This window comes from Rhea pennata, chromosome 3 (genome assembly GCF_028389875.1).
Source record: "Rhea pennata isolate bPtePen1 chromosome 3, bPtePen1.pri, whole genome shotgun sequence".
Taxonomy (NCBI): Eukaryota; Metazoa; Chordata; class Aves; order Rheiformes; family Rheidae; genus Rhea; species Rhea pennata.
In genome coordinates this window covers 88,500,485-88,526,521 of record NC_084665.1, presented here as the reverse complement: position 1 = coordinate 88,526,521, position 26,037 = coordinate 88,500,485, and the positions used below count along the sequence as shown (strand labels likewise).

General features: G+C 37.6%; 1 protein-coding gene across 1 annotated transcript in view; it reads right to left on the bottom strand.

Annotated features, from left to right (window-relative positions):
• Nucleotides 1–510: 510 nt before the first annotated feature.
• MDN1 (midasin AAA ATPase 1) overlaps nucleotides 511–26,037 on the bottom strand; it is a 111,594-nt gene continuing 86,067 nt past the window's right edge. Inside the window, exons 78-102 of the mRNA XM_062572752.1 lie at nucleotides 25,866–25,981; nucleotides 24,126–24,611; nucleotides 23,408–23,634; nucleotides 20,222–20,368; nucleotides 19,826–20,001; nucleotides 19,283–19,444; nucleotides 18,687–18,824; nucleotides 17,532–17,673; nucleotides 16,883–17,055; nucleotides 15,859–16,002; nucleotides 14,886–15,024; nucleotides 13,953–14,275; nucleotides 13,541–13,702; nucleotides 13,006–13,107; nucleotides 12,658–12,859; nucleotides 11,818–11,994; nucleotides 10,184–10,341; nucleotides 8,339–8,428; nucleotides 7,279–7,394; nucleotides 6,794–6,968; nucleotides 6,198–6,271; nucleotides 5,980–6,094; nucleotides 4,607–4,670; nucleotides 2,796–2,938; nucleotides 511–1,471 (exon numbers count right to left, since the gene is read on the bottom strand). Of these exons, the coding sequence (XP_062428736.1) occupies nucleotides 1,283–1,471; nucleotides 2,796–2,938; nucleotides 4,607–4,670; nucleotides 5,980–6,094; nucleotides 6,198–6,271; nucleotides 6,794–6,968; nucleotides 7,279–7,394; nucleotides 8,339–8,428; nucleotides 10,184–10,341; nucleotides 11,818–11,994; nucleotides 12,658–12,859; nucleotides 13,006–13,107; nucleotides 13,541–13,702; nucleotides 13,953–14,275; nucleotides 14,886–15,024; nucleotides 15,859–16,002; nucleotides 16,883–17,055; nucleotides 17,532–17,673; nucleotides 18,687–18,824; nucleotides 19,283–19,444; nucleotides 19,826–20,001; nucleotides 20,222–20,368; nucleotides 23,408–23,634; nucleotides 24,126–24,611; nucleotides 25,866–25,981 (4,140 nt within the window). The 3' untranslated portion in view covers nucleotides 511–1,282. The remainder of the gene's footprint in view (nucleotides 1,472–2,795; nucleotides 2,939–4,606; nucleotides 4,671–5,979; nucleotides 6,095–6,197; nucleotides 6,272–6,793; nucleotides 6,969–7,278; nucleotides 7,395–8,338; nucleotides 8,429–10,183; nucleotides 10,342–11,817; nucleotides 11,995–12,657; nucleotides 12,860–13,005; nucleotides 13,108–13,540; nucleotides 13,703–13,952; nucleotides 14,276–14,885; nucleotides 15,025–15,858; nucleotides 16,003–16,882; nucleotides 17,056–17,531; nucleotides 17,674–18,686; nucleotides 18,825–19,282; nucleotides 19,445–19,825; nucleotides 20,002–20,221; nucleotides 20,369–23,407; nucleotides 23,635–24,125; nucleotides 24,612–25,865; nucleotides 25,982–26,037) is intronic.

Genomic DNA, 26,037 nt, shown 5'->3' with positions numbered 1-26,037 from the left:
TATCACAACAAACATCCTTGCTGGCAATTTCATCTCTGGGTTTTGTCAGAGCTGCTATCTCACAGCAGCTCAAGATACCTCAGTTACTATTTTTCCATCCAGAGCCAAAGAAAATAAGCTCATCTTTGAGAACACACCCATATTCCAGCCATTCTCTGGCAAACCCACACACCACACTTTAAGTCAGACACCTTCAATTTCTATATGCCAAGAAAAATCTTCAAAAAGAGGGTTTAGACTCTAATGGTGTTTAAACTGTAGCTTAATATTCATGCAGATTTTCACTGTCTGAGCAGAATGGAAAGGAGTCAAAAGAATGGACCAGTAATAAAAACTCCAAGCTGGTATATCCTCATAAAAGGAGGACAGGTTTTGAAATTACAAAAATCAGAGTGTGTTTGATACAAAAAGTCATGTTCGTGCAGTGTCACATACTGCACAGCTTTTCCATGTGGCAAGATTGTTCTGATTTAATCGCATTTTGATCAAGTGAAAGAACAGACATCATAATTACAAACAGTGGTACCTCTTTTTATTAGTACAGACAATATAAGATGCATAGCTTTTGCAATGAAAAATCATGTCCAGCTTTAAGACACCTGGTTAATGAAACGGTCCTGAATGTCTGCCTTGGACAGAGGGGCAAACTTCACAGTGTCAGCTGATCAATAAAGGGAAGATCACATAATGGCATTTTTTGTAAGACTCCCTGTTGACATTATCAGAAAAAAAATTGCAATAATTAAAGAGGATGTGTTTAATTGTATAAGTTTCAAGTATTCAAGTACTTATTTTTTGGTTGTGTAAAACGATCTGCTTTCCCTGTTTCCCTCTCCTTCCCAAAGAGGCATCAGCCGCATGGGTGAAACGAAAGAATGCTTCTGCAAGACAGCTGAAGTTCTAATGCAGAAGCACCTTCCCAGAAGCAAGACTGATTTTTGTTATTGCAGTAGACAGTGGTAGGAATAATTTTACTTCTGTGAATGTTACAAATACTTTTTATTTTCCTTAAGTAATAAATTATTATAAGAGAAGTTGAAGAAAGTTTTATATTGTTTATGGGAATAGGCAATCAAAGACAGTCTCACCATTGCATAATCTCCTCTGAAAAACAGGAGAGTGCACCTAAACCATTTTGTTCTTAGGCTGTCTGACTGCTAGAAGGCAGCTTCTGCACATTAATCCTAGTTAGAAAGAGACCTTGTGAACTCATCAACAAAATATCATTTCATATATTTCAGCAATTTAGCAGCAATCAGGTATTTACTTGTGTCTACAAACTCTACAAAGTATCTGAGGCAGTCACCAGTTCAAACCACTGTCTGAGAGCATCACTGAGAGTTTCTGGAAGAGAATTCACATCTCTAAGGATCATGTAGAACGGGAATGGGAATTCTTCCATGTAAGATCTGATTTCAGGCAATTCTCCAGGTCCTTTGAATATAGGAACTTTAATGTCCAAGATGGAATCCTGTTAAAAAAAAGAAAAAAAAAATCGATGGGACTACTAAACTACATGCATTCTTTACTGGCCTTTGGTATCATTTATGCTATTTTTTCAAATACTTGAAATTCCTCCTTTGTTAAATTAAGGGTTAATAAAAAATTCAGATTAAAAACATAAATGTTCTATTGCAGGTCAAATCAAATATCAAAAACTGAACATGAAGCTGCTAAATGCTTTTACCTTTCTATCTAGAAGTGCTCTAAACAAAGAACTATAGAAGATATCAGAAAAGCTTTTGCAATATGAACTTCTAAAAATAAATTCTATCTTTCCTTAGTATTTTATGATTTTAGTTTACTGTTATTAGTTTACTTGTATACATTTGATGACTTCTGCTGACACTTCCTGTCATCTGTAAGCTCTTTAGGGCTGAAAGTGACAAATGACAAAAACAGATTAAACCCCAACTGTACTTCTTGTAAAGTAGCTTCCTAATTGATCACTGTAGTGCTTCAAAAAATTAACCACCCTTGTGAAAAGTGCATTTTCACTGCTCAGAATTTTAGCTTGACATCATAGCTAGACTTAATCAGAAATTTATAACAGTTTGTCATCTAGAGAATTAAGTTTTCAACAAGGATTTAGTACCATGCAGTTGAGTTTTCCTATGGAAAATAATGATAATAAATACGATACTAAGAAAACATGAACTATTCAAGTACATTCTTCCTTACCTGGCTTCACCACATAGTGAAGCTCAAGTTTGCCCACTTACTGCACTCTGACAGCTGAAAACCTCCAGATGGTTCAGCTTCCTAACCTTTGAAATTTGACAGTTTTTTTTCCCAGATAGCAAATACAGTATCCAACTTCCCTAATTTAGGCACTAAGTAACTCTCATATAGTCCTTCTGTCTGAGGCTTAATTTCATATTGACTCCAGCTGTCTGGTCAAATGGAGACTGCTATCAGAAGAAATCATTTAGAATCAAAATTGAGAAGGAACAAAGCAGCTCTCAAACTTATTTGTCAGCCTGCCAGCCAGCTCTCTGATGGCAAAATCTACAGTCATCCACATTAGAAAAAAGGAGTTCTTATTCAGGATATTTGTAGCATAGAAGCTGTGTGGTTTTTTTTTTTGTTTGTTTGTTTGTTTCATCACAGTAGGGATTAGGGAATAGGGAGAAATTATAGAAGATCTGACACTGAAAAATGTGAAATGGGACTATCTATCTTTGACCTCTGCAAAAGATGCAAGATAGCTATCAAGCGCTACGAAGATAAGAAAAAGATTTGTATCAGTTCTCATTCACTGTACTTGCACACTTTTCCATTGTTCATTCACTCACCCGGGAATTAGGATTGTCCAACACTACGAAAATGACAAAGATATTGGCATTCTGAGCTGCACGAACTGCTGCTGTCACTCGTTCCTTGCCTTCCAAGAAAAGGCCTCTTCCATCAGATACGATCAAAAGCAGCTGTGCTGTTTCTAAGCACAAAGAACAGTTTAAATTACAGAAATTTAGAGTAATATATTTAAAAGAGAAATAGAATATTTTGTTGTTAGTCCTGAAGGTATAACGGAAAAACCCTCAAAGTTTTTGGAAGGAAGGTGAGTATCAGATAAAATTCTGTGACTTAACATTGCAAATGCAGTTTAAGTAGGTCAAGAAAGATAATCCTTTCCACTGCATGGAACCACTGAGAACAACTTGAGAAAAAAAAAAAGTCCATAAAAAGGATGAAAGGCATGTAAGATATCTAAGGAATTGAGTCATGGCCTTGCCCTTCTTGCCCAGTAAGTGCCGAGTAGTTAAATGCTGGCTAAATTTTAAGAGTCCAACCACTAATCACTAGCTTTGCAGAGTAGTGGCTGCTACACTGGAACAGACCATGTCTAGCTCTTCTAAAGCAGGTACCTATGGGTCCACCTATACTAGCATTTCACTTTGGACTAGAATTATGCTTTTGAAGTGTGTTTCCCTGTTGTCTCCTTTTTAATGGGCCTTGGCTTCCATCACTGAGCAATCTTTCAGTACCCCAAATGGGCTACTTCTGGATGAAACTAAACAGAAAGGCACATTCAAGGCAGTCCAACCATGAAAGGGCATTCAGGCCTTGGGACTAGTACCAAGTATTCTGCCCCTTGCTCCGGCTTGCCTAAGTTGCCTATAGTCAGCAGGCATGCCTCTCTAAAGGGCCACCCATTCCAGCTAGGTTACATGTTCTCTCTCCCCCTCTCTCTCTGTCTCTCAAAAAACACTACAGAGGAGTCGAGTCAGCAGGAAATGCAAGTCCTGCCCTCAATGGCTTACAACTTTTCTGCAGACAAGTCCCGAATGTGGCAGGGCTTAGTCTTTTTACAAAAGGGTGGTGATGTCTCCTACCACCTGTTCTCTTGCTAGCTCCATGTGCTTGTTACTGCACACCGACCTAATTCAACAGGAGAAGACATGTCTCGCATTCTGAATACTCTGGCAGCCTGGGCACTCTGCTGCAAAGCAAAGAAGTGGATTCTGAAACCTGGGTTGCCTGCTTCTGGAGTGCTTTAACTACAAGACTGTTTTTGAAAATATAGGTACCACCATGACAAGCTTCTAACAAACACAAAGCAGACTAACAGAGGCTACTTGTAGCTCAGCCCTGAGATAACCAGCCTTCCTGCTTTCCTGGGAAATGCGAGCAGCTCATAACCTAAATCTGCACCACAGTGAAAGGCAGGTAGGAAGCAAGCATTTCTCTTCAGAACAAGGTGCTTCTGGATACCTATGCAAGTCAGACTCTCAAGTGCTTAGCAAGTTACAGTCAATAGGTAGCTGGATGATGCTCAGAAGCAGGCAGTGTCTAAGACCTCAAGTTCTCAATTTCAATTAGGTAATCATGACTGAGGATTTTTTCTTAAGAGAGGCAAGTAAGGCATGCTCTTTTTAAAAAGCATTGAACAGAATTTCAGTGATCTACTGATAATTATGAAGTAAATGTCTTCTGGGTTTTGAGCTAAATTTCAAGCAAATGTTCTTTTAGAGAAAGCAATACTCAAAGCCTAGGGCAAGTGATGTCTCAGTGGAAGGAGTCTTTTTGATAAGATGTTGCTTTGGGACCACAGCAATAATTCAGTTGCCATGGCAACATGAATATTAACATAAAAAAAGCTTACCTGGATTAATATTTTGAGATAATTGCCGTGCTGCAGCAAACATATTTGCTGAAGATTCTAGAAACTGCAGAAGAAGCAAATACGTTGGTCAGATAATTTTATTATAATAAAAATAATAATCGTAGTATTTATAAAAAAACACATTTCTGTATTTTAAATGCCAAGACAGTTTAGTTTGACTGCTTACACAGACACAGACGGCACTTTCCTGCATTAACTCCTGCTTCAATTTTATTAACTATTTTTGAACTACAGAATCTTCAAAAAAGCCTTCAATTTGAATTTCAAGTTTTCCAGTGCTAATGAAGCCATCAAAACCTCCATAAGCTGTTCAAATAATTAACCTCATTGTTAAAAGTATACACTCTATTTCCAGGTTGAGCTTTTTCAGCTTCCACTTGCAACCAGTTTATTTAGTTACATTTTTATCATTACAATTAAGGAGATGTAAATTGTCAATTGCTCCCTATTTCAGCATGCTTAAGATCACAATCAAGCTGCTCGGGTCTCCTGCTTTTACATGTAATACTGACAGAACATTTGCCTTCCAGTCCTCTGCAAAGTTCCAGCAGTTCCAAAACTTAATAAAAACAAACATTAACAGCGGAGAGCACTCCTCAGTTTGCTCACTGAGCTAAATATCCGAAAGTGCCAATTTTAAGTGTCTAATTTTAGCCGCAGGTGCTAAGATTAAATCTTTACAGCAAGGAAAAAATACAGGTTTTTATCAGAGAAAACCAAACATTTTTATTGAACTCTCTGCCTTTTCTATGTTATTTGATAAGTAATACCACATATATTGCATAGAGGTTGCTGCTGACTGGAACTGTATTCTAGGATTGCAGTCTTTATCAATTGCTGAAGTAGTTATTCAACTCTGGAAAAGTAAGAGTGCAAAAAAACTTCCTAGAAGAAGAAAATTTCACAAATGTCCAAAAAGTATTACTACAGAAAGTTATTTTCTTCAGGAACCAGCCAAGTGATATCTGACAAACGTTAAAGTTCTTCCTTCTTCTCCTATGCTTGAATCCATGGCATGAATACCTCCTGAGTTCCCACACACTTTGATGGCATTTGGCAATGGGGCACAGACAAGAGTAAGATTGATAGCTCGTACCTAAAATACAGGTTAAGACCCAGTACAGAGATAATTGAATCTTTTAAAGTGACATAGATCAGAATTAAAAGCAAGCAAAATCCTTTAAGTCTTACAAGATACTAACCACTGTCTCATTGCTATTTAATCAGCAGTCAAACACTCAAATATAAACAACCTGTTCAAGTTACCACGTGACTATGAAGCCAGGAAGCTGTCGATGTCTTGCCTGCAAAAGATTTGTAAACCTGTTGCCCAGGGGGCATTAATTGCGTACCTGAGCTATCTTTGTTTTCTTTTGCTGAAATTTGCAAAGGCGCAATATCCGTGTTCCTGACTGGTCATTGAATTGTTCGTGGAATGGGTGCAGTAGCTGAACAGTCTCTCCAAAGCTTAAAAAAAATAAAAGTTAAAAAAAGTAGTATGAGCTTGAAGCTGGTACTAATCTGTTCTGAAATCTTGAAAAAAAAGAAATCACATTTAAAATAAACTCACCTACACACAGCAATTTGTCCCACTTCTAGAAGAGTCAGTGCATTTCCAATAACTGCTAGGGATTCATATGCAAGCTATTAAAGAAAAAACTTCAATGAAGACTAAGTAAGATTTTTCAGGTTTTACTCAGTTCAGTGTTCAGTAAGCAAAATGTTACTGAATTTATTTTTCATATTCTAGTAAACAAAAGACTGCCTATCTGGTTTGCTAGTATAGTTATGTGAGATAGAAGTAGCATATTTTTATTGCAATGACTACTTGAGGACCTCAGCCTGTCGATTTAGGTAGACACACCACTTTATGCAGCCTATTGAATTAAAATGCTGAAATAACTATTTAGAAGGAAACACATTTTTAGTAGAAAGCCTGCAAGAGAACTATGATGAACTGATACTTAATGTTCCCATGAACTGTATAACTAAGCAAATTTCAGCCTTTTGTAGAGTTCAAGTCTACGAACCAGAAAAATAACTGCTCTAGATCACCAACGTCAGGCTTTCTAATTATCACCACTTCTGTGTGAAACAGGTCAACAGCTGATAAAATATTCATCAACAAGGGATTTTTTTCCCCCTGCTTTCCTGCTTTATTTTTACCTGTTTAGAGTGATTGTCTATCATACTAGAGGAATCATCAATAGCCAAGCAAATCTGGTACTGTCGTTTGCTAGGCTTGGTCCTTCGCAGCCAAATCTTGTCTTTTCGGAACTGACTAGCAATATATGGGATCACTTTGCGCATGTTCAGTCTTTTCCCTGTTCTGTAGTCTCCTCTGAAAGTTAAAAGGGAAACAGATGAAGTTAAGGGGATTATTGATAAATACTTAACTCTGAAAATCCTGACCTATGCAGCATATGCAGAAAAAAAAATGTAAAATATTGTAGATACAGCATTTGTAATTTTTATATGTAGGTATAGATTAAAAAACACATTTATTTCTATTCAAAGATGGATGTTTAGTGCTTCTAAGAGAAGCTCTTAATTCTACGCACCTAAAATGGAAGGAAGGCATGAAGCTGCCATTGTAAAGACATTAAGTTCTCAAAATAAGAGTTTAACAGCCTCAGAAAGGCCCAACTTACTTCAGCTTGGCTGCCTGTGTGGGTTCCAATATGAGTCGTAGTTGTTCACAAAGCTGCTGTGATAGAGGAGCTGTCAGTGCCAAATAGTTCTGCCACAACTGTGTTGCTTCCTTTTCCTAAAACACATTATAGTAATGAAAGAAACAAATGTGAACTATGCAAAACCAAAACACTTGGAAGCACTGCCTGAAAGAAGAAAATAAACTTCAGTGTACAAAGGGGAAAGTATTAAGTAATTATCAGGTGAAACTATGAGGGAGTTTTGTGAACATTCTATTAAACAGTGACAACATGCATTAGACTTAAAGCATTCCTTTTGCTGCCACAGAGCTACAACATGCAATGATCATTTCTCCAGAAGCTGATGAAGCAACTTTAGTGTTGCTGCCAATACAGGAACATCTGGTAATGGCCACCATCTCATAGTTAGTATTACAGCAAGGCAAGCCATAAACTGCAAAGTTCTCCATCAGACATCAAAACCAACATTACTTATGTTAATTATGTTTCAGCAAAATGAGTCTCTACTCTAGCCATTTCATTCAGGAATGATTTCCAAATATGTTTTGAGTCATGGCTCAGATAGAGCCAATATCTAACATCAGATTCTGGTTCTGATGTTAGTTAACTCAAACTCTATCACTGCAACTGAAGGAGGCACCTTCTGTTAATTCTGATTTTGTGAAAGTGGTATCTGACACTGTTAACTGTACATGACACTTACTCAAAATGGAAGGAACTTGGCAGGGCTAAGAAAAATATTCCTAACTATGCAATTTTTAGAGATCATTATCAAGATGAATGCAGAATAACTTTCTGCAGATTGCACAGAGCATGTTGAAAGTAAAACTAAAGCATTGCCCTGCTTTAAAAATAGGATCGTTTTTCTTCTTGGAGAAGTTAAACATAACAAAAAACCCCCAGCAATTAAAATCATACAATTTTGAATATTTAGATTCCAGTCTGCTCTGCTTCCTCAATGCTTCAGCAGGAAAACAAAATGAAATAATGTACACCAAAGATTCTGAAGACAGTTTTATATTAAAATGAGGTCACTAACCTCATCTGGATTTCCAGACTGCTGCATCTGCCAAGCTTCCAACTGCCTTTCGAGTTCCTTTCTCAGCTCTTCAGGATCTCTAATGATGCGCTGAAAGTATATTTGAGACAGTAAAGTAAGTTCACACATCTCTTGATTCTCAAACCTTAGCAGATTATAAAAAGAGACCGTGTTCTCATTCTTTCAGACACAAAAACACCTGAAAAACCTGAAGGAAGATTTCATTCCAAATGTCCATTTTTGAATAATGTCCATGTACAGGAAGGGTGAACACCTTCCCCCAGATAACCAAACTTGTGATACAGTAAGCACAGAAATAATGCCAAAAATTTATATTATACAGACAATGAAAATATCAAATACAGAACTTTAGGACAATTCATTCAAATTATCTTGACATAAACATCAGATTTTAATGACAATCAAACTACTTACTACTACCTATTTATCTAGTATCTTCCAAAATAAAATGTGTTTCAATTAATTACATATACATATTTCAAAGCCTCACCTAAACACTTAAAGAATCAAATACCATCTTCCTCTTTACCTGCCAAAAAATACTGTTTGGTAAGATCTTCTGTAAAAGGACATGCCAGGTATATTACAATTCTTCAGCTTTTATTATACTTTCAGTGACAACTTACGTTCCTGACTTGCAAGACCATAATTTAGTGAAACAGTAGCATGTGGTATGCATAACTTGCAGGTTTACTGTGTTAACCAAAACAATCCTATAAACATAATCCAAACAGTACCAGTAACTTCCCATTCCTCAAGAAACAGCAGCAGAACTCTGAACTGCTACCACAGGCTTAAGAAAGGGAGCAAGAATGTACACAGAGAGGGCTTCTTCTCTCGCTGAAAGATGAGAACTCGCACTTTTCTCCTTAGCAGTGTTTCCCCCTTCCTCTCTAACTGCTGCTGCAAGGGCTCCCCCTCCCGTTTGATTTAATGCTAACTACTGGAACTGGTCAGTGCTTCTCCTGGTTTTTCACATCAGTCGCAGAAAAGCACTCAGCTATTCTCACTGTACTAACAGAGTATCCTCTCATTTAACACATCTTTATGCATTAAGAGGGAAATAGCAAATACGTGGCACATACTCCTTTCTGTGTGTGCTCAGAGAGTAAAATCTCTACCTCAAGGTATGTACTCAGGACACAATAATGTAACATAAAATCTGTGTATTTCTAAAACAGACACTGTTATTCTTATTTCGTCATCTGGTTATCCACCATCAACCGCTTATGTGCCAGAAAAGCTTATGACAAAATATGCTTTTTCCACAGCTCTCTAACACTTCACACTGGGCAACTATGAGTGTTAAATGAAGTGCCAAGATTTTCTAAGCTATGACAACTATTTGTCTGACAAGATTCATAATTCACTGCAGTGTACTGTGGAGTACTAACTGAGATGAGTTCTCTGTCCACAGTGGTATTTTAAGGTCACTGCTGCATAGCTGTAACACCCCTCTGAATCCTTTTTATCTTCAGGCCACACTCTTGCCCATTACTTTCCTCCCTACCTGGAAATTTGACCAGCAAATTCATCTGAGCAAAACAGTCCTTGGCAGTTAGCAAAATAAAAGGTATTTTAAGGGGCAAAAATAAGGACCTTCCCACATAGAATCAATAGTGAAGTATTTCCATTTTAAAAGGTATCATTCCATGGTATATACCTTTGGTTTTGTGTTACTTTCTATACTGGTATTAAAGAACAGCAAGCTACTGAATTGTCTAATGAAAGTAATTCCAAACATTACAATTCCATTTCATGAAATCAGGTCATTTAAAATAGACTGTTTCTATAACTGTAATCATGAGAAGATGCTCCCCATACCTGGGGAATGTCCACTAGAAACTGATGGGCTGTATGTATAGTAGAGTCCTTGCTTCTCTCTGGCTTCTCTTCTGTCACTTCTGCTGTGTTTTCAGTAGTAGAGTCATTCACATCCTCAGATTCAAAAGTCTGGATTTCCAACTCTGTTTCACCTGATCCTGGAACCACAGAATTCTTACTAACCTCGTTGGTCATATAAATACACATATATGTATACACATACAAAAAAATATGAGAACCAGTATTATATCTCAACTCTTTTACACCAACTCGTATGCTTTGTAATGCATCCCAGAAATTATTTGGGAAGAGAAGGACTGCATATATTTTAAAATAATCAATTGCAGGAATAAATTCTAAAACAACTTTAGGAACACATGATACAGGAACCTGCAACACATTAGAACAGATAAGCATTTCCTTAGGCAAACTGTTTCTCTCTTTTGCAGCTTTATTACGTAATGAACAGAAGTGTTAGTGAACAAATCTAACACTTGAAAATTCCATCTGTGAATGGAATTCAGTGTCACTTAGACTCTCTGATAAAGTAACATAAGGTACATTGGAATTTGAGAACATACAGAAAGTCATCATTTAAAAAATAATGGCAAACTTTTTCTTATATTCTGAATGAGAAGAATCTACTTCTGTTATGGAATGGCTTCTTGTCAATCAGAATTCAAATTAGAAACGAATAAGTGGACTAGAAATTGTATTTCAGCAGTGTTTCTTATTGCAGTCAACTGATTTTTTAAGAATTATTCTAAGGAAGTATGACATTTGATGATATATTTCAAAGACACAGGTTTTTCAGTACATGCTGTTAGAAAATCTTGTGGAAAAACAAATACTGTAAGACTGATTACATGCATGCCTGTACCATACTGCTAATATGTTTAGGAAGAGATTTATGTGAGGAGATCAAACCTGAAGGGAATGTGAGGAGAGAAGGTAAATTCAGGCTGCAAAAGCTCTTTCCTCTCTCCAGGCACGTTTTATGTTATTTGGTAAGAAAAATCATTCAAAATTCCAGCCTACAGTTTCATTAGTTCAGATTCACTCAAAGGAAACATTGCTGTTAAAATTGTTCACGATACTATTTATATCTAGCTCATTTTGTTTATATGGGCTGTGTGGCTAAGAAGTCTGATCTGTCATCTTCTCATCTACCAACCATGCACAGCTGTGACATTTTATTTGAGGCAGCTTAGTTTTGTTTGCTTCTGTTCCCACTCAGGCAAGAAAGTGGCAAGATAGCAACACTTGGGTGCTGCTGCTGCACCTGATGTCATTCAGCTCCCCAACCTCCTGATACTTTGTCAGAAACTACATATAAAAGGTCAGTAATGTGCTGCTGCTGAGATTGCAATGCATTGGTGTATAACAGTTATTTGCATTGTGTCTAACAGTGAAAAAATGTTTACTTTTTGAATTCCTCAAAGCAGCAAATAAAGAGACCATTAACTTGAAAGAAAGCAGCAAGTCACACTGCTGCTCAATCAATTTAAGAAATTAAAAGCAGATACTTTAGTCTTAGAAAATGCATATAAACACATTATATGTAATTATAAACACCTACATACACATTTAGACGTACTTTTCGGTGTGCACTTAGAATTTTAAAATATATATACCAGGATTTTTAGTGGCTGTAGACTTCCTTGTTTCTGGCTTCAACTCTTCTGCGTCTACTGCTCTGAGGTCCTCATCGTTCTGCATTTCTGTTTCCATAGGTGTATCTTCAGGATCTCCCTCTTTCTTTTCTTCTTCAAGAGGTATAATAGGTTTTTCCTGATCCTTGCTAGCGACATCTGTACAAAGGGAGGGAATTTATTAAGGGGAAAAAAGAAAGGAAAAGTAGTAATGTTACAGATAACATTGCATTCTGAGGCCACTGCTTATCAATTTTAGTGAACCTCAGAAAAGATCACCTGCATTACTGCATCAATCATCAATTTTATCTTTTGCTGTGTTGTGCCATGTTGTGTCAGTGAGCTATTGCTCTGAAAACTTTATGAGTAAAATAGACAAATTACTGCACTCAATCTAGAAATAAATTTATTTAATTAGATTTAAATTAGAGGAATAGTTTTAAGAGCCATCAATTTGTTTGACACAGAATAAAGAACCTTTTATGTTAACCTAAATATTTAGCATGTGTGGGAGCAATTTTGTCTTCAAAGTAAATGAAGTGAGATTAGGAGAAAAGATATTTTAAGTAGGTTTAATAGACTAAAATCCCATCTTTATGAGCAAATTCAGTATTTTTGAAAATAAAATTCTATCATTAGTTTGAACCTAATTATTGAAGAGTAGTGTTTACTGAACTGAAATAGTGTTGCATCTTAAACCAAAGAAACATAACCAGACCAAACAATTAAAAAAAATGATACTGGGAAAAACTATGGATAAATAGAAGCTTTGGGACTTAATTCTGCAATGACAACTCCTTATATCCAGAAACACCACCATACCATAGGTCTGTGCATCATAGCATTCAGGGCCTTGTTTAATGTGCTCAAATGCATCAGCCTCCTCCACATTTTGTTTAGGTTGAGTTGTATTCTGTTTGGCTTCACTACTGGATTCTATGGTTCTCAGTCGCTTATGGACACGTTCGTTGTGATCTCCCATTGAGCGTTCATTGTCTGCCTGACCAGGTTTCCTCTTGAAACTCTGAAAATGAACAAATCAACACCATTAACTTCAAGTGAGCTGCAACCAAACACTGATAAGAACAAGAGTTCTAACACAGTATACCTAAATCCTACCCATTCCCAAATTTTGTACTGAGCTTAAGAAATTGAAAAAGAGAGACGAACCTGGGTATTTTTTCTGCTTTGCTTCTGAGAAGCCATCCGGGCCATGCGTGTGGATTCATGGCCTTCTGACTGATTTGCACTTGCAGCTCCACTTCCATATTCCTTAGACACCAAAAAAATTGCAATTGTAATTGAAAGAGGGATTTTCATAGAATCATAGAATCAGTAAGGTTGGAAGGGACCTCTGGAGATCATCTAGTCCAACCTCCCCACACAGCAGGTATTGCAACCATGTTTCAGAAATTAAACTGAAATGCTGTGTTGACATCCAACCTGAACGAGAAATGTCTCTCAATTGCAAGCATTATTCTTGGGGAAGGCAGACAAGGAATTCTGCAGTTTAAGAATTAGCCTAAACTCACCATACTGTTTACTAGGAAGGTATCTACCTGATCTTCATTATTTTAGTGAATTTAAAATTCAATTTTTAAAACATCAATCAGTTCTTGAAATACAGCAGCAGTTTCTTGATTATGATTTGAAAGCATACTCCCAAGGTCTAGCATTTCTAACTCATACACTTCATGTAGTTTACCTCTTTAGACTGGTCCCTCTCTGAAGCATCTCCAGCCAGCTCAACAGCACTGTCACTCTGCAGGTTTTCTTGCCCAGTCTGCCCTTGTGTCTCATGCTCCATTCTTTCCTCAGGCTCAGGGACCTGCTCGTCCTTCTCTGAATTTTCTTTATCCTCTTCTTCCTGAAATATTGTTAGTTTATGTTAACATTCTAAAAAGTTTGGGGAAGGAAAAGGGCAAGGAGGTGACAAGAATATGGATGACAGAAATATACCAGTTTAATAGTAAGCAGATCTCTGTTACCTGATGGAGATTCTCACTAACACCCTACATATCTAATCTCAAACTTGTCTCAAACTGTTATAAGTCATATCCATTTTATAAGTTTCTTATAAGAAAAAATAACATAAGCTTTTATTTATTTTTCTCCACCTGAGGTTGAAGGCCTTGGTCAGCAGTGGGAATTCCCTTCTCTTTTTCCTCTTCAGCAGATTCATTTCTTTCCTCAGCAGGTGGTTGTTGCTCTTCCTCTTCAGCTTCCTCGGTGTTTTCCATATTTCCATCTTGATTGTCAGCATCTTTCTCCCCTCCACCTTCCTTTTCTTCTTTATCTTCAGAAACGTCTTCTTCAGCTGGCCCTGCATCTTGATCATCTCTATCTGTATCACCACTGTCCTCTCCATTCTGATCTTCTGCATTCTCTGTCTCATTTAAATCAGGAGGTTTCTCATCTATTTCAAAAGCATTCTCTTCTTCTGAATTCAAGAATCAGAAATGTATACAAAACTTTCAGTATAGTATAGAGACAGTGAATATTACAAATATCCAGAATTAATCCCCCCCTCCCCCCAAAAAAAAAGCTTACAGAAAAGATAGAGGATTCTATACATAGAATCTAGTTTTCTACAGTAGATATTTTCTTTAAGTATCACAGCTGGTTCACATCTAACAATACAGCAGGATGTATTCCTGTTAATTTTATCTAATTTTCAGTTCAGTTGACTTTACAAATGCTTGTAAATATCATACAAAAATGTAATATCATATAAAAATGCTAGAAATGAAAAAGCAACTGTAGAATGAAATGAGCTTCTAGCGTAAGTTAGAGTACATCACATATCATAAGAAAGCATGCTCCACAGCACATGTGAAAGGAATGTAAGGGGACAGATAAGACCTCAAGGTCCCCTTTTGATATCTAAGGCCAAAATATAGAAATTAAATTGCAGCTTTTTGTTATACAGAATTCAGTCATCACCACCTTTTTATTATTACTTTAATAAAAAGAAACTCATTATCTGACTGTTCCCCTTTAATTCCAGCTGGCTTTCCACTGGGAATCTGTACAGAGAGTTGCAGCTGTACCTTCACCCTCTTTCTCCTCATCATCACTATTCTCATCATTCTCCAGGTTGAAATCATCAGGAAGATCCAAAGGTTCAACTTCAGGCTGCTTTTCTTGCTGCCCATGATAAGGATCTACTTCATTCTCATCATACTCGCGCTGCAAGCAAGAAAATGAGGAAAGAATAGCACAGGCAAGTAAGAAGCAGGATGGAAGTAGGAGGAAGAAAAGAAATAAGATACTGCTCAATTCTCTAGGACACAAAAGTACTGGATACACTATGTTCTGATCAGTTAAAGAATTTACTATAGTGCACATCCTCATGAATAGAAAAAATGATTAATTTGGAAAATGCTTTTAAGTAAATCCATACTTATTCAAAAGTAGGATGTTCTGTGTTTTGAATATAGTTTTCTCAACTTGAAATCTCTGAACAGGATCTGCCACCCATCAGGATGCATGCCCATTGTCCAGCCAATGGTTCTATAAGATTTTCGGAAAAGCCCTGCTCATGGACATACAAGACCCCAATTTTAGAAGTATGCAATGTTATTGGTATAAGCAAGTACATGTATTTAATTGTCTTCCTTGAAGTCTTTTCATAAATGTGCTCTTCTACACTATGCAGAACCTTTAAGTGTACTATATACAGATTTTAGGATGAGTTCCACCGACCTGAGATAACTGCTAAAGACAACAGAAGAAGAACTTCCTAGCTGTATTCATCAAAACATCAATCCAGTGCAAAGCCTGTACTGGCAGCCAGTACTAATTTAGGTTAATGCAAACAAAAATTCCTTCTGAATTTTCTATCAGTGAAATATCTATAATATATTGGATACAATATTGTAAACTTTTGGCTCTGAAATGAACCAACTTTTCTGAATATGCTTTGGTATTAAATAAAGAGCCCTTCAAATTCTCAGAAAGGCATGAGGTGAGCAACAGGATGTGGTTTAAAAGCAAGCTACTTGATTCCAAATCATTTTTTACCTCATCAATTTGTTCATGGATTTTCTCTTTGTTTCCACTGTCCTCTGTTTGCTTCTCTTTTTCTTCATCCTTGGGAAATTGTTTTTTATCATCCTTGTTTCCTGCACCCAAATTATCATCTTTTGCAACGAGCTCTGAATCCTCCTATTAACCAACAGATCAGAAAGAAACTCAATTATACTACATACTTCTCAAAGCATGAGTAATAAAATAGCATCTCCTACAGAAAATAAACCTAAATACCTTAGGATATAAAAAAGTATCTCCTTCCAAGACCAAAGAGCCTGCTATGCAAGGGAGTACCATCTTTGAACAATCTATAATAATCTCTGTATTATCAGCATCAATACAGAGAACTACAAAAATTTATAATCTGCTAGTCTAGCCTCACCTGACAAACCAACATACAACTTGCATCTGAAGCAAGCAAATGGTTCAGATGGGAAATCCAGCATCCTAATTTCCACACCAAGCTGCAGCTCATCATAGCACACATAAAATGTAGTTGCTCTCCTGCAAGCAGTTGAGAGCTGAAAGCTCTTGAAGACCAACTGTAGAACAGTTAATCTGACTGCACAGAGTCAATCCAATTCTGCCTTCATGATATGCAGCTGACAGTGTGATTAATCTCACTTAGGCAAGGATTTCAAGAGTGGCAGTTTCGCAGTCCAATGGCTCACTGCCCTTGGAAAGAGGAAATCTTGCTCTGCACAAGCCCTGCATGTTTTCTCCCTCACTGCTCCTGCCCTTTCCCTTTAATGATATTTACAATGTCTCAGCTCTGATGCAAGCTGATGACCCAATGATCAAAATTAGTCTAGAAGATAGGGCTGTTTCATTTTTAGACTGTGTAGTGAGCAAAACTGTCTCACAGAATGGCAAAGGCAGGGGAGAAGGCATGCAACCAGTTCCCTTTCCAAACTGGCAAGCCATCAAAATCACAACCTATATCCAGGTTTAGGTCATATCAAGTTGATGGAGTTTATTCCTTTGGTATCGTTCTCTCCAACCTTACTCTCTTTACCTCATCCATTCCAGGTCCAGTTTCTTCTGTTTTACTACTGGCATCTTCATCATCCTCCTCTTCATCTTCATCCCCCCAGAGCCTCTCATCCAGTTTATCATCAGCCTCAGCATCATCAAGATTTCCCATCTGCTTATCCAGCTCCTCTTCTTCATCTGATTTTTCATCATTTTCTGTGTATAACACTATAGCTCAGAATGTGTCTCAGTACAGAAGAATTGAAGCTTTGTTTTTTGGTTAACTTCAGAAACAAACAAGCAGCCATGTTCTTTAGCATCTTAAATTAAACTCCTCACTCTATGCAGTCGATAGAAAGAGGGAGAAAGACGCACACAAATGCACCCCCCAAAATATGGGCTTAATTATATGATTCAAACTGTTCTCTTGGACATACCAATACATACAGCATTCTCTCCCTCAAGCTAACAGATGTCAGGTGCCAAACTTGGATGACTTAAACTTTACATTCCTTATCCTTTTCCCTCCTCCATTTTCAAAATGTTTTGGCATTACTGGGAGGGGAAAAACAAAGGTCCATTCCACTTATCTATTTATTAGTTTTGAAACTCTCTCCTCTTGTGCACACAAATTTAGGATTGGATTGATTTATTATATTTGTTATGAGTCTGCCCTAGTGGAATAGCCAAACCTTTTTTCTCCTGTTCTCCATCATGCATTTTTCCTTCGAAGTCTTCTGACATTTCAATTGCATTGTCTTCTCCTTCAATGTCTGGTTTGGAATCTGGATCCTCCTTCTCCTTCTCTTTGCCCTTCTGAAAAGTGTCTTCTACCTGTATTATTGATAAAGCCAAAAGTTACAATGCTACAATGCATCTTGCATAGATATTTAAGCTTAAAGTACCACAAATCTATTTATAACCTTGGATGCAAAGATAAAAAACAACCTAAACTGGAGACTGAAAGCAATTTCATGCTGCCTTTACCTGAACACATTCAATGTTTCTTGCTTTTCAGAACATGGATTTCAAATTTAACTCCAGCTTTGTTTTCATGAAGTTGGGTTAAAGTAAATACTGTCACACCTCTTCAAGAGTAGGAATTGTCTTACCAGTCAGAATCCCTTAAAAGTACAGATTAGTATACCAACTATAACCTATAATAATATTATCTGAATGCTGCCTTCGGGTCATTTTAGAGACAGCACTTCATTTCTTGCATGCAAATACTGGTATTGAAAATGAAGCATAATGCATGTGCAAAAAACTAAACCAAATGTTTAGAGGCCAGCTAAGAGCTAGATCGACTGTCTTGGGGCTCATATTAGCTTTCTCAATTCAGCATAGCTCCACGAAAGTCACTGCAGGTATCTTTACACTGTCACTACTACAGCTTCCTTGTCCTGAAGGTCTAGATGAACTCACGTGAATTCCACTATACTGCATCTGCACATGAGCTGTCTCTACATGTGTCATTTCCAATTAAACCCTGCTAAACCAGCTAAAGCTTGGTATTTTCCATTTTACATATTCCTCATTAAAATCAGACCTTCAGTAATATTCACCCTTTTAAAAGACTAAACTGACCTCCAAAATTGATGCAAACCCAGCATAAGTTACTTTTGATTGTGGAACAGTTAAAGTCATTGCTCAAGTAAGAAACTCTAGTGAAATAACAGTTTCTAATAATAGAGCTAAAACCTGCACTTAAAATCACAAACACCAGGATATAAACCACTAATGCCAGTGATCAAAATATTATTTCTACATAACAAGAAGCAACTTTTCCTTGGCATGTAATTTATTTAGTCTCATTTTTACTTGAATTAAACCAAAAATACACTTACCTGGTCTTCACTTTCTATTTTGTCACTCACGTCCTTCTTGCCTTCCCCATCTCCAATACCACCTTCCTCATAATCATGAAACTGTGTTGCTCCCTCTCCTGCTTCATCTTCAAGTAATTCTTTTGGCAGACAAAATCCCTACAAAGGCAAATGAGCTTTCAAAGTCAATGCCAGCAAAAATAAATATTTTATTAATGATCAAAAACATTCTGAATAGTGTTACTGCACTGAAAATCTTCTCCCATTCTAAAAACACTGGACTTGTTTTTGTAACATCTCTCCCTAAAAGACCTAAACTTGCCCAAGCTTTAACGCTACCTAGATAGACATCAGTTCTAGAGAAGAATGAAAAAAGAATTTAAAAGTACGTAAGGACTTTGAAAAGTAGTCACTGTTTCCTACAACACACTTTCTAACTATGTGAGCTACTGATCACGTTACTGAAAGAGGCAACCAAGAAGCAAAACCATTTTTACATTTATCTACTAACTCTCTGTAGTAGAGAAGACATCTTTTAGCTTAGTTTCTACTTAAGACTTTTGTATAAATTATTTATATGCTTACCATCTATCCACTGTTATTCTCTGACAACTTACCTTTTGGGCAAGCTCTGTAAATATGCTAGTTATAACAGAAAGCAATTTTCCAGTACTCCTGTGAGATGCCAATGAAACTGTGAGGTAGAAGAGGATAAGGTCTGAATACTTGCATAGCATGGGTTTTAGACGCACCAGTAAATAGCAGGACTGGTTGAAGAACTGCAGTTAAAATAAAAGAAAAGCTGTCAAACATAATTATGTACATACTGATATGTGTCAGAGGGTGATAACAGAGACTCGAAAGCGATTGCTCAAACCAGAAATATTGGTAGGCACATTTAATTATAATTTCCAAAGCTCCCAAAGCTCCTTCCATCTTTCACACCTCAGAAAAATAGAACTTTTTCCCTCTTTCTAAAGGTACATCTGTTTTTTTCTACTGAAGAATAACATCTACATTTGGCAATAATTTCTTACATCCTTGAAGGTCTAAGGTATCAGACAGTAAAGGAAAAAGTACAGCATACTTAACCACTTAAGTTCACAGTTACAAATACTTGAGACTCCAAAGCCAAAAACTTTTAGGAAGGGCAATTTTACCTTATGTTTATCTGAGCTGTAGTATTCCCCATATGATTTCAAGTTCTCTAAGAGTTCTGAAACAGCTGAAATTATTCTCTGCACATGCAAAGAATCCAAATCAGCAGAGAGATCTTCATCCAAAAGCTTAGTTAAGTGTCCTTCTTTAAGCCTTTCAAATGAGGCTGCATCATCTTCTGTTACAACACAGAAAAACAAAATATACAGGAATCAAATTGGATGTTCTAAAAAGAAGTTAAAGCAAGAGAGCTATATATTCCCATCCTATCTGGGTGGACAACTCCTATTAAAATGGCTATCTTCTTGACTACTGGTACTTCTGCTAGGCAGTACAAAGTGTTTTAGCTGTGCATAGTTTAAACTCTCAATTCCCCTTGACTAAATTCACAAACTTACCATTTTCTTCTGGAGATTTTTCTTCATCTTTTCCATCTTCCTGTTTTCTCTCTACCAAACACTGGATGGCATACAGAACAACATGGATAACAGTTTCCACTTGTGCTGAGAAGTGCTCCACAAACTCTTCATCTGACTCTTGATTTCCTTTTGAACCACAACACAATCAATTTTATGTAGAAACACATTAAATTACAGGTCACTTTCCCCCATGTAACATACATTGTTTTGCATGCTAAATTGACTAACCTCTTAAATGTGTTCAACTACAGGTTTTTCAGGGACACATGATATATGTTACAGAAACTTAAAGTTTCATAAAACATGAAGAATCCTCACACACAGCTTTCAAATTGCTCCTGAAACATCAATACTATGATATAGCTATTCTATCACCAGCGTTCCATTTAATGGATCTGGGGAGATTTTAAACAGAATTACTTAGCCTGAATTTAACAGAAGTCATATAGGAATCTTTAGCTAAATATTTTAGCCAAGTATGCTCATTTTTTAGCAGCTCTGTGTGGCAGATTGGTCGCTCAATGAAAATAAACTTGTAAAAATTAAAAAACAAAACAAAACAAAACAAAACAACACCCCTCCATATGTACCTACTAAATGTGAGCTCCAGGGCAAAATAATAATTTGCAGCATGAGCACAAATGGATATGACCAGACAAGATGCACCCGAGGGCACTGAGGGAGCTGGCTGATGTCACTGTGATGCTGCTTTCTACAATCTTGGAAAGGTCATGGTGCTTGAGGGAGGTTCCTGATGACTGGAAAATGGCAAATGCTGTAGCACCTTCAAGGGCACAAGGAGAAGGATCCAGAGGCTGGGTGGCCTCACTTCAGGTCCTGGAAAAGTTATGTAGCAAAGCCTCCCTGAAGCCATTTCCTTGAAGCACATGCTGGACAAGCATGAAGGACAAATTGGCAACTGGGGACTGCAAGCAATAATTTGCTGAAGGCAAAACATGCTTGACTGATCTGACTGTTTTCTGCAATAACTAGCTGCATGTACAATGGGAGGGCAGCTGATGCCGAGTTTAGCAAGACCTTTGACATTGCCTTCCATAGCATCCCTACAGTCACATTGGTAAGATATGGGCTGTCTAAGCAGATGATAAGGTAGACCATTGGGCTTGAAGGCTGTTTAACATTTTTTCTGGATGACTGAATGGAGTGTGCTCTTAGAAAATTTGCAGAGAGCATCATATTGAGGGGAGTGGTAAATAGCCTGGAGAGCAGGCTGCTATTCAGAAGGACCGTAACAGACTGGAGACTTTCTGAACAGAAACCTTGTGAAATTCAGAGGCAAATCCAGAGTCTTGCATCTGGGATGGAATAACCCCATATAACACTATAGGCCAGGGGCCAGCTGGATAGACATCAGCTTTGCAGAAAAGGATCTCAGGGTCCTGGTGGACAGCAGCTTGAACAGGAGCCAAGAGAACAGAAGGCTGTACTATTGGTGGAGAGAAACCTCATGAAGTTCAACAAAGGCAAGTTGCACCTAGGGAGGAATAACCCTATGCACAAGTACAGGTTGGGGGCTGACCTGCTGGAAAGCAGCTCTGCAGAGAGGGACCTGGGAGTTTTGGTGGACAAGTGAACCACAAGCCAGCAACATGCCCTTGTGGCCAGGAAGGCCAATGGTATCTTGGAGTGCATTAGGAAGAGTGTTGCCAGCAGGTCAAGAGAGGGGATCCTCCCCATCTACTCAGCCCTGGGGAGGCTATATCTGGAATACTGTGTCCAGTTCTGGGCTCCTCAGTAAAAGAGAGACATGGAGCTACTGGAGAGAGTCCAGCGTAGCGACACGAAGATGATCAGAGGGCTGGAGCATCTGCCCTATGAGGAAGGGCTGCGAGAGCTGGGCCTCCTTAGCCTGGGGAAGAGAAGACTGAGGGGGATCTTATCAACGTGTATAAGTATCTGAAGGAAGGGTATCAAGGGGATGGGGCTGGACTCTTTTCAGTAGTGGTAAGCAATGGAACAAGAGGCAATGGGCACAAACTGAACCACTGGAAGTTCCACCTGAACTTGAGGAAAAATATCTTTCCTGTGAGAGTGACAGAGCACTGAAGCGTGTTGCCCAGAGAGGTTGTGGAGTCTCCTTCTCTGGAGATATTCCAAGCCTGCCTGGATGTGATCCTGTGCAAAGCGCCCTAGATGACCTGGCTTGAGCAGGGGGGTTGGACTAGATGATCTCCAAAGGTCCCTTCCAATCTCAATCATTCTGTAATTCTGTGTGATTAGCAAGAGGGAAGTGATTATTACCCTCTATTTGGCACCTGGAATACTCCGCCTGGTTTTAAGGATCCTCATTACAGGAAAGACTTGAGCATACTGGAGAGAGTTCTGTAGAGGGCTGCAAAGATGGCTGGGAAAGGAAACACATTGTACAAGAACAGGCAGAGAACTGGATTTGTTCATCCTTAAGAAAAGGCAAGGGTGGGAGGAGGAAGGGAGAGGGGACAGAACAGAGCGGGGGAAGTCTCACTACTACAGGAGGGTGCAGAGAAGATGAAGCCAAACTTGTCTTGCAGGTGAAGAGTGGAAGAATGAGACATAACAGACAAGTTAGAATAAGAGAAATTCCAGCTTGTTGGTCAAATACTGGATCAAGCTGCCAAGAGAAGCAGTGGTTGAAGTTACTCAAAACTCAACTGGGCATAGTCATGAGCAATCTGCTCTGACTGACCCAATTCTGAGCAGGAGGTCACATAGAAAGGACTTTAAGAAGTCTTGTTAACTAATGGTTCTGTGATCCTGACAATTAACAAGCTCATGATAATACTTATCAATTGGTAATACTCAACTTTTAAGTATTTTCTCCAGTATTCACTGAGAGAGCAAGTACTTTCTCAGTACTCATTGAGAGATTTCCACAGTAAGGACAAGCTCTGTGTAATTTTTGCTACACAGTTCTACTAATGTGCACTTGCTAATCCTGACATACAATTACAGTCTAAGATCTGTCATGAACAGTGACTAAAGGGGAGAAATATTATTGCTATTATTGCACAACTTAAGTTTGGACTAAACATGGCAAGTTTGAATTTTACCACAAGTATTTTTGGACATCTGATTTAACACAGAGCATATCTTCTGCACTTACCACGCTAATGAATTCTTTATATTCTTATTTAAATTGCAAAATTGGAAAAGAATTGTCCTTACCATCACAATTTGACATAGAACCAAGAAGCTGTGTTCTCCACAGTGCAAAGTCTGCAGATGTATTATTAACTTCCTCTTGGATATACTTTAGGCTCTTGATCAGTGCCATCTGATTTGCAGCTTGCCTGCCTTCCCCATTTGGAAGAAATAGAGACTCTATGCTCTTTAACTGAGTTGAGACTTCCAGCAAACAACTCAAAGCTGATGTGCAAACCTCAAAATCTCTCCTGTAATAAGAAGTACCATGATACTGAGAGAAGAAAGTACAACTTCAACTTAAAATCTTCATCTGGAACTTATCAAATAAGCTTTACAGTAAGCACAAGTGTCATTTTCAGTCAACTTCAAACAGTGTGAGTATTAAGTGAAACTACAGGCCTTAAAAAAAGAAAATATAGGATTTTAACATTTGAAATTTTCATCATTATGCAATGTAGCTCCAATAAGGAGCTACAGAGATGAAATGCGAGGAGATCAAAACCAAAAACTGAGAAGCTAAGATGGACCAATTTTTGTCTGACTTGTCAGTGGGCTGGGGGAAAGAAACATGTGTTTATCTGAAAAGCCAGACTGCATTTTGGAAAGAAAACAAATTTTAAGAGGATCTGAACAATACCTTTTACGATACACACTGGCAAACATTTTCAAGATGACTTTACACATCTTAAACAAACATATAGTGTACAGAAATTCAGTTTTATGCATGGACAAAACTCACCAGGAATAAAATAAGGTTTCACAAGACTGTTGTCTTATTTTGTCCACATCAGCTTTCATTGCCTTCACATTTGCCAGCATCGCAGTCAATTTTGTAGCTATCTGCAGCCATAACTGATCCTTATGTTGCATCCTGCATCCAGGAGGCAGTTGCTCTGCTGTTACTGGAGATGGATATTTTAGCTCTGAGGGAATTAGGTCAGGTATTCCCGTAAGAATATTTCCCAAAGTCTGCTCTGGTCCTGTACTCTGAAAAATTTTTGTTTTGCCATCTGTCCTTTCATTATCACTAGACTTCATTGACTGTTCTTTTGGACAGCACTGTATAAACCAGGAGAGCTCCTGAAGAACCATCACACACTGCATGGAAAGTTGTTGCAGTCTGTCAGTCCACTGTTGAAAACTGTCTTGAGGAGGAAATGCTACGTTGTATTCTCTGTCAGCAGTCAACCTAGAATCTATCTCTTGTATACAACTCAGGAGGTTCCTGGTTAGGAACAAAGAAGGAAAAAAGTTAAATAAATTCAGTTATTAAGATTTACATTATACTTCCCTTTTAAATACTCAGTGTTGAGAGTAAGTCCATAAAAACTCTTGATTACATAAAGCTAGCAGAAGTCAATTTTTTTTCCTGGAAAAGCCTGAACTTTTTCTTTTCTTCTTTCTCTCCCCCCCCCCCTTTTTTTTTTTAAAAAAAAAAAAAAAAAAAAAAAAAGAAGGGAAGGTTATTATCTAATTATTGAGCTTTTCTCTCCGTTGCATCAGTTTGAGACACCTGGAGAACTGTATATAGTCGGATTTCTCAGGATCAACACAATCTCTTCAAACAATCCTTAGACTCCTGGCCTGATGCTCAAGTACTGTCTATTTTCCTCCATTATACAAACAAATTGAATTCTAAGAGAAAATCATTTTCCAAATGCTGTATAACAGACAGTTTATGACAAAGGATTAGATCAACCTAATGTGCAATAAAAGTCATAGCAATGCAACTAAGTCTCTTATCACTTTTAATATTCCTGCAACTGTAAGGATTTTTAATAGTCCTGCTATAATATAGATTTCTTGTCCTAATATAAATTTTACACCATGAATCTCCAATTGAGGTCAAACACTGCATGACGTGAATAATCCCTGATGCAACCTCCGTAAGTTTTATGGCTTACTTGCAGCAAGGAGCACAAATATTCAGCAGAACAGTAAAGTTGACAATGAAACAGTTAAGCAACAGAATGAAAAATCGCATCAAATACGAAAAATTTATTATATACTTTTCATTTTCAATACAAGTCTAATAATATGTCTCTACAGTTTAAAAAAAAAAGGGTACGCATTAAGGTTTCTTCACTTTGACTTAAAGTGCCAATCAGGTCATCTCTTTCCTCCAAATCAAACCGAACTTGAACAAAATCAAAATTAACTTATATAATACAGCTCTCCCAATACCAAATAGAAGAAATCTGAGTGTCTAAATGTTTAACTGTGTAATTAATTACAGTAGTCATTTCACGGTCTTCAGATGTGCCTAAGTCATTTTTCGCCCATTATTTTTGATTCCTGAATGCTGGCTGCAATGAGAGGATGAATGATATCTAAAAATAATTTTTTATTTTCTATTGAGGGGATGAGATTTGAATTCCTTCTACTTTATCATTTCTCCCCTTTCTTAAAGTGAATTGCTTACTGCCAAACTCCTTTCCAACATCTAAAATATGGTTGTAATAATGAAATGCAAAAATACCTCAGTATGATCCATTGTTCTGTCAAGGCAGTAAGAGATATTCTCTGTCTGACAAGCATCTTCAGGAGGTGGGCAGTGAATCCCTTGCATCGTTCAATGCTACCTAGTCCTATCTCCTAAAGGAAACAAATATGGAGAAAGGGAAAGGAACAGTTAAATGAAAAATGTAGAC